This window comes from Cyprinodon variegatus, unplaced genomic scaffold, assembly GCF_000732505.1.
Source record: "Cyprinodon variegatus isolate N-32 unplaced genomic scaffold, C_variegatus-1.0 Scaffold496, whole genome shotgun sequence".
NCBI lineage: Eukaryota > Metazoa > Chordata > Actinopteri > Cyprinodontiformes > Cyprinodontidae > Cyprinodon > Cyprinodon variegatus.
The window spans coordinates 240,693-249,575 of NW_015150949.1; the positions used below are offsets into that span (position 1 = coordinate 240,693).

The 8,883-nt window shown below is 39.4% G+C and overlaps 1 protein-coding gene across 1 annotated transcript in view; it reads left to right on the plus strand.

The window, feature by feature from the left end:
- Positions 1-634: 634 nt before the first annotated feature.
- sgcz (sarcoglycan zeta) overlaps positions 635-8,883 on the plus strand; it is a gene marked incomplete at its 3' end in the record, with an annotated part of 392,881 nt that continues 384,632 nt past the window's right edge. The window contains exon 1 of the mRNA XM_015390396.1: positions 635-1,415. Within this exon, the coding sequence (XP_015245882.1) occupies positions 1,377-1,415 (39 nt within the window). The remainder of the gene's footprint in view (positions 1,416-8,883) is intronic.

An 8,883-nucleotide genomic window follows, 5' to 3' on the forward strand; every position in this document is an offset into this window, starting at 1 on the left:
ACCACTTTCACTTCCCACCTTTTCGCGTTATCTTATTGACTTATCCGTCATCCTTCCAACGTGCTTTTCCTTCAAGCCCAACATTCAAGGGATGTTAAAGAGAACGAAGAACCCCGATGGTCGGCAGGCGGCGACACTTTATTATGCAAAGAAGTATTAAGGACAGTGTGCGCCCCGCTAATGATGAAGTGAAGGTTTGCTGTCCTTTAAACGTGAATATCTACTGATCTGATTTTTATTTTCTTAGAGTTTAGAGCTGGATCACAGTGATCCATACAAGCCGCTTTACTTTACACCATGTAAAGTGTTTTTTTTTTTATTTTATATTGTTCATTTCATGTTTTTTTGTTTGTTTTTTGTTTGTTTTTTTTACAAGCAGGTTTTTTTTTATTTTTATCAAACCCTGGCTTTCTGTAAAATCTTCTCCAGAGTCTCTGCATTTAAATCTCTCTGGACTTTAGTGGCAAAGCAGCATTGTCGATTCATCTACTTGATTAGAGCGCACCCCCACCCCAGACTCTCTCTCTCTCTCTCCTCTAGACACACACACACACACCCCACACACACACTGGTACGTCAGTCATTGAAATAATATACAGCAACCTTCCCTGCTTCGCTCCTCCCGTCTCCCCACTGCTCTCCTCTCTTCAGCATTTCTCTCAGCAGGTTTATCCTCTCTCCCCCTCTCTCTCTCTCCCTCTCTCCTCTCCTCTTTCGGGGGAGAGCTCATATCTCTGGCGGTTTGCCGCATGGAAATCGCTCAGGCTAGACTCTCTCTCTCTTTACTCGGACCGTCCCTTCTCAATGTGCCATCTACCGCTGCAGCGACAGCAGACTGAACGCCACCTGAGCTGGGATACGCGCCGGGATAATAACGTAACGGCATCCATCCGCTGAGTGACTGTAAAAGGGGGAGGCAGCATCCCGGCATCATTCCAGCAGAGGGAAGGAAGGGGAGGGGGGGAATGTTTCTCACTCAGATGTAACAGCCACAGAGAGCAGGGATCGCCAAGTGCGCAAAAGCAGCTGCTGGAGAGCATTTTTACGCACGGCTCTGCGCGCTCTCTCCTACTTGACAGAGCGGAGGTTGGATATTTCTGTGTCTGTGTGTGGTATTGGGAACCTCCCCGTCGTGAAGTCCTGATTTCTGCCAACCCACCTGGAGGCTCAAAACCGAGAGAATCCGTCGCCCTGTTGGAATATTAATAACCCGTCCAAACTGATCCAGGCGGGGAGATGATGCTGCAGCAGCAGCAGAGTTTGGGACTCTAGAGAGCTTCTCTAACTTTTTTTTTTGTGTTCCCATTTCTGTTTACTTCTGTTCATCTCCGACCTTTGGGACTTTCTGCTTGAATTGCAGCTCTACGGAATCAGTCATGGACCGCTCTACATCTTTGGATATAGAAGCGCTCAAGGTAAGAGCCCGATGCGCGAAATCACTCCCGCAGAGCGAACTGATGTGCGGCTCTAGATGGGTGGCATGTTGGGTGAGTGCCGCTGATGAGTGACTGATCGGTTGTCTCGGGTGGCTGCTTGGATTAATCCGTGGCTGAGTGACTGATGGCGGGTTGGAGGGTGAAGGGGGTGCAGAGGCGCGCACGATGGCTTTGATAGTTGACCTACTGTAGACTCCTCTGGATCCAGGGAGGTGTAGAAAGTATTTAGGGAAGCTGGTGTGCATGTTTAAGATAGATAAAGAAAGTAAGAAAAGCTGCAGCAGGTGAAGTTTAACTGCTGGCCAAATAAGCGCGCTGAGGTGATGCGGTGAAACACCTATACTCTGCTGACAGTGGAGATAAAGGGGATTATGGCACTGCTCTGTTACCCCAATTGGGATCTGTCATAAGTTTGGACCTTCAAAGTTATTCCACGTGTTGCCAGATTTCAATTCAACCTTGATCAGAAGCAATAAGGTGGGGGTTTAATATTCTGAACATGATCAGAACTTTTAGTAAATTCCTGTAAAAATATAATCTCACCCCTTGAGCCTCAAGGGTTCTGCTTTTCCAGATCTGTTCAGATTGTAGAGTAGAATATGTTAAATCAACTTCATCAGTTTAGGGTTGATAACATGGGACTACTAAATTCTATTGGTAATCAAATATGGAAATGTTATTTTAAGGTATCAGCAGGTTGTGAATCCTCTACATATAACCTCTGCTTGCTGCAACCCATTTACCAACATGCTCTTTCCAGGGATCCAGTTGGAGTCAAGTAGATCACAAAGGTGATTCAATATACAAGGGTACTGGTTGTAGCTGAGGCTGAAACCTGCAGCCCCAGAGCAGCGTGTGGCTCTTAAGACTTTCAACTTCGGCTCTCCAAAATGATGCCAAAATGAACAGTGAGTTTCTAAATAAAGGTTATACAAAAATGATTGTTTCAGCAGTTCCTCTGTCTGAATATCTGCATAGATACTCCACATAAGACTGAAACAAAGATCTTTTTGTTTCTTGTTAATCCGTTCATGTTAGGTTTTAGTAGATTTTTAAAATAAAGATTCATGAGATGAAAAATAATAGAAATATTTTTCTTTTTATTTGTTTTAGGCCAAAAGAAGAAAGTCAAATCATTTGCATTTGTTTGCATTTATAATGCAATGTTGATATTCAAGACTTGATTAGCTGAATGTTTTTAAGGGTCAGGTTTGTTTTGTTGCACAGTAAAAAATGGATTTTGTTGCAGATATAATGTATATATATGTTGCAGATTCCTGTGATTGTCTGAAATGTGCTAACAAATTGCAAACTGTTTTTAACTGGTCTGAGTTAGTGGAGGTGGAAATGCGCCGCTGTTGTATTGTTAACAAGGGACTGAGTAAATGAGAAAATCAATGCAATTCCCCAAAGATTTGAGATTTTTTTCATGTGTTCCATTTTGTTTAATTCTTTCTCTGAAAAGAGGACCTTGAATCTGACACAGAGCTTCACGCTGACTTTTACTGTGAACTTGCAGAATGTGGATTCAAAAGATGAAAATTCCGTTTTAGAAATGACCTTAACTGTTTGCTGCTGAAGATGACTCACAGAACTGAACAACTGTTGAAAAACCCTTTATGTGTGAATGTGTTGTCTAACATTTGTTACAGTGTAAGGATCATTTTCTTAACATATACTATGCAGGAGAACCCACTGCTCCCAATAGGGCGAAAGTCTGGTCTCCATTAGTAAAGGTTTTTCTTTTCTTTAACACCTAATGAATAAAGTAAAATAATTGCATTTGTATTCATTACTAATTGTCAGAGCAAAGGTCAGTGTTTAACCATAGAAATCTATGAATGATAAATGAAAGTTAATGTAAATCCCTAATTTTTTAGAAAAGTATGTGTGTATCTACTATGTATGTGAAGAAACATAAAGATTGAGCCAACAAAGCAAATCTTTAAAGACTATCTATTACAGAGATTTTTAAATTATTATAAGATTATATTATAATGAAGCCATTAATGCTTTATAAACCAATAATAGGAGGTTTTACTGCAGCTATAACTGTCATTTAAAACAATTGTGCAAAATACCTTTTTGTTAAGACACTAAACTGACTTTAAGTTCTCTCTCAAGCTTTAAAGAATGTGCTATACCTGCATAATAATGGTTTATAGAGCAAGTCCAACAACATCAATCACAGGCTTATTATTAGGCTTCTTACAAATTTATTTACAAATTTTTCAAATCAAAATGTTGCCACACAAATAAAAAACTGAATTAGATAAAGTCTATTTCCATTCCTGTGTTTAATACCGTGGCTATAGCAGAAAATACAACAATATAACTTATATTAGTTGTAGAAACCATCCAGCTGTTGGCTAAAGATTTTCTTGCATGGTTGCCAGGAACACAAGCTCATTAATATTTATATTTGTTAAACTAGGATATTTTAACTCCATGTTATTAAACAGTAAGAACCATATAACAACCCATGTCTGCTCATAACTTTCAGTAAACCATGTGCAGTTCTTGGTTTTGTGGTACAATCAGCAGAGATGTACAGGCAGCTATTACCAAATCTTTTCTTCTGTCTTTATAAACCCCAATCAGTCACAGCAGACAATTCAGCAAGGCTTTTATTCCCAACATCAGTGTTTGACCTCAAAAATGCTTTTCTGAGAGAAAAGTTAAACACAAACATAGCACTAAATATGTTGAAAAGCCTTCCAAGAAGAGATGAAAGTGTTGCAGAGGGTGGGTTAAAGCCTGGGATGCCATTCAAGTTCATACATGTATGTGTGCGAAGGAAGCCCAGCATATCATTTTGTATATAAATGTTATAAATTTGACATTTTAGTTACTTTGAACAGAAATTCCCTTTAAACAGGTGTTATATAAATAATCAAGATGTAAATGGAGTTATATTGATATCAAAACTTTGTTTTTGAGCTACATAAATAAATAAATAAATGCTAAAATGCCAGAAAAACTACTTCGGAGGCTCTGAAAAACTATAAATTGTCATAAAAATCAATCTTTTGATGTGTAAAATGTCCCACAATAAGCAGGCTGACACACTGCCTTTTTTGAAGCAGATGTCAAGAAGACACAAATCCTTGATTTTTGTGGAGTTAAATTGCAATGGTTGCCTCCAAGTAACTCCCAAGTGACAGTTATTTGTAGTCTGTAATCAAATGCCAACCTTGCTGCTAGAAGCGATGCACTCCACATATTAAGTTCAAAATATTTTCACTCTCTACTGGTAGTCCATCTTTTCATCTGCCCACCTGCCAGTTGTTTTTTGGAAGTCCTGGTGACTAATCCTTGGCAGCATGGAGAATGCCCAACGTTCCAGTACACCGGTCATGGGCACTCTAACGTAAACACATGCTGTGCCCTCCTGCTCTTCTATATTTGTACAGAGGGTCAGTTGTGTGTTTGTTAGACTTGATGTGGACATGTTTGTCTATAGTGGTGAGACCAATAATACACAAATCCGCTGCTTGTGAAAAATATCTTTCCAAAATACAGTTAACTGTGATTATGGGTCTGCACATTTTCAAGCTTATTGAGTTTTAAGACATTGAATATAAATTAAATGCATGCATTTATACACTGAAGTTCAACCAATAGAAATCCCTCTATTGTTTAATTTAGGTATTTATCTATCATCGGGCTTTGAAAACAATCCCTGAAATGATAAAGAGAAGAGGACGGCATTTAGACAGCAACAAACAACAGCCAAATATGGCTGTGCAGTTGTGCTTTGTCTTGATTTGACCAGACCAATGTGCTTGTAAATCAGTGCAGGTTTCAATATCATTGGAGCAGTTAAAGTGCTATTGATCTTTAGTAATAGCTGTGCTATAAATTTTATGCAGAATAATAAAGGTGGTCAAATTGAACTTGACCCTCCAGATCAAAGGCTCTTGACTTGTAACAGCAGCATTCAGCATCTAACTTAGCTTTGGCGATGTTACGGAGAGTCTGAACTTTAATGTCATAAGATGAGATTAGATTAATGCCTTTTGAAGTTAATATAATAGATGGCATGCACCAATGCATTCATGAGTATTTTTTGTTATAAAACACAAAGAAAATAATAGAGTTTCTGAATAAATGAAAGCCAATAAATATATAAAAACATTTATATTAGAAATATAGTTCATAATTGTTTTGCCTGTTTTAATTAAATCTTTTTGAATAAATAACGAGTCTCAAATGATGGTGAGGTATTAGCTGACAAAATATTCCCACCTGGACCTCAGAACAGAGCCCAGCCTTTGCAGGGAGCGCATTTTCCCACCTTGGGTGAACTCTTTCATTCAACTCCATTTGGTAACCACCCAGTGCAGTCATAGTTTTGCATTTCTGGGCACTGAGCAGCTCAATTTGAGCAATTGGGGGGTTCAGTGCCTTTTCCAAGGGCACTTCAAAAGTAGCTGCTGAGGGATGGGAGAGCATTACTCATTCATTTAAGCCAGCCAAGCCCTCCCCCAAAAGCATGCTGCTCTAACCTTCAGGCAAGCACAATTTGTCATTTGTGTATCATCGCTTCCTTTAACTCTCATACAGGCATAAAAAAAACACGTGAAGTGATAACTTAATGTGCTGCAATGTGAAATACATTATGTCGTGCTGACAGTCATGTTTGTTGAAGCTGTCAGTGCGACAGCTGCGAAACTTGAAAGGTGGCTGCGTGCTTAGAGCCAAATAGACTTAATTCCTATTATACTATAGGCTTCCCAAACATTTGCGTGTGTGCGAGTTTCAGTTTTGAATCCCTAACAGATATGCTGCGATGCATTAGGATAACTGAGTGAAGCACTGAATTAATGTCAGCGTTCTCCCTGGTTGCCAAATGAATGTATTGATAGCTGCATGTGCATTTGTCGACATGGCACTTTCTCAATCTGTGGGATGGGGCCACACATTGCTGACATATTGATATATGTCCAATGCCTATATTTCATCCTTATTTATGGAAAATGAATACCGTTGACTGTGAAAATAGACTTGGGATTCAACAGTTTGTCAGTTCAAGGTAACTTCTTTTAGAAAGTTAACATAGTAACTGTCAGCTTTTTAGCTGATTTGTCAATGAGTCACAAGCTCTCCTACATTTATTGACAGATCTATGTCAATAAATGTAAATATTATCTTTTGTTTTTTTTGCAATTTAACAGGTGAAACTCAGATTATATAGATAACCGAGTGATATCTTTTAACTATGTATTTCTGTCTATTTATTTAACTGATCATAACCCAGACATTATTTTTTAAGTTTATTTGTATAGCATATTTCAGTAACAAGGAAATTTAAAGTGTTGATGTACTCAGTTGTGAACCTTTAGAAGCAAATAAAAACTGAAAAAAGCCGACCTTCTGACACCTGAAGAACATTTTCAGGATTAAAGGACTAATGTTTTAGTAGGATCTCAGAAAACTCATCTATGCATTTAGCTTTAGTCCAATCGATTACTGCAACGGTGTCTTCGCAAGTCTACCTAAAAAGTCAATCAGACAGCTGCGGCTGATCCAGGATACTCAAGCTCTCACATTGGCTCCTTGCCAGTCTTTAATATTCGAACCAAAACACATCACATGCTCAGTATTACGTTTTATATGCCACAGCAACGCCCTTTTCTCCGTGTGTTTTATTTGCATATCCTTTTTTTATGTGCACTGAAAAAATAGGAAAGATGGTTCATTTTGCAAAAACAAGTTTTGTGTTTATATTGTGCGGGTTCACTACATTATTCAGTCATGAAACATCCGTGTAAATGGTTGGGAAAATGGACATATTCAGTCATGACCACAATACATGAAATAGTCCCTCTCCTACAGTAATTTCTATATATCTGTATTTCTATAAAATAAATCCCCTCTTCTAGGTTTAATTAGGGAAACGAATGATGATGTAAAGATAAAACAGAGGTCTAAATGTTGGCACATTAGAGCTGCTGTCAGCAAGAAGGTCATGTGTTTATGTATGGAGTTTATATGTTTTTGCCCGATACACTGGCTTCCTCCTATAGTCCAAAGTCATGACTATTTTGTTAATTGCTGACTCTAAAATGACCTTTTTTATATGTGTAGTAGCATGTCTGTTCGTCACCCTTTGGTGGACTGGCAGCCTTTCTAGGGTGTGTCCTGCCTTTTTTACACAGACTTCTGGAAATGAACACCAGCCCCTCGTGCTGAAGCAGAGAAACCTCTAAAACCTGCAGGACAGGGTTCTTTGAGGACTGAGTTTGGGGATGCCTGATGTAGAGCATGGCTCTGGACCTATGTGAGATGAAGCAGAGGGAGGTTAAAGTCATAATTTTGGTGTGGCAAATGTGAAATGGTGAATTCAGCTAAGCTAAATCATCGTCATGCCTGCAAAGCAGTTGAAGCAAAATTGCAAAAGTGGAAAAATCTGAACCTTTGTTTACATTTTCATCATAAAAGCCAATCAGAGACAAGATATGGCTTTTACCTACAGTGAAGGAATCAGTGGAGACAACTTTTTGGGATGGCTCTTAACAGGTTTGTCTCTTGCTTTTAAAAGCAGTTATAATTTAGGAAGGACACACAGGAAGGACTGTTGTTATCCTACCTCCAGTGTAGACATCGGCCTCACACCACTTTCTCTCCCTACACTGGTGCTTTGTTTGGTGCCCTCTCCTACCTGTTGCCTGGTGTGGTTCCTAAGTGTATCGCTGTCCTCGCCCGCTGTCCTTCAGAGCTAGGACCAGCAAACAGCATCCGTCTTTTCCCCTGCTCAGGCGCTCTGTTTGTACATCTCTCCTCCTTTTGTCTCCTGTGGTTAGTCTCTAGAGGCTAGCCCAGGCCTGCTGTAGCCTTTTGCCCCCTCTAGAGCTGCATACCCAGTGGGTTTCTCCAATCTACCGCTGTCCCCCTACAGTCTACCACTTTGGTTTTAAGCTTAAAGCTTGTTTTAAGCTTGTCCTGATTTGACCCTCTGCCGGGTTTCTTTTTTGTGATTTTTCTACTGCTCCTTTCTGAGATTACGAATTCCGTCTCACCTTCCCTTAAGCTCTGCGAAAATTTGCCGTAATCCAGCCACTCCAACTCCCGGAACTTGAAGAATCTTTGTAAGATCTGCAACACCAAGGCATGCCGACAGCTCTGCTTGGCTTTCCAAATTAAATACACAATGTGAATGTGCTGCTGTGAATGGCTTTGGCTGGCCAGGTGAATTTTCAGGCAAACAAATGCACACAAAACTGGCCCTAGGATGGAATCCTGGGGAACCTCACATTAGTTATTTATTTATTTATTTTTTATCTCTGATATTAGTATACAAAAACACCGCCTACCTCCAGATTGAATTCGTTCAAAAATCTGGATGTATATCTTAAAAGAAGACTGTTAAGATTGCTCAGTGTTCATAGTTCTACCAAAACAATATTAGTGGAAAGTTGATTAAAAGTTGAAGGAAAAAGGTGTA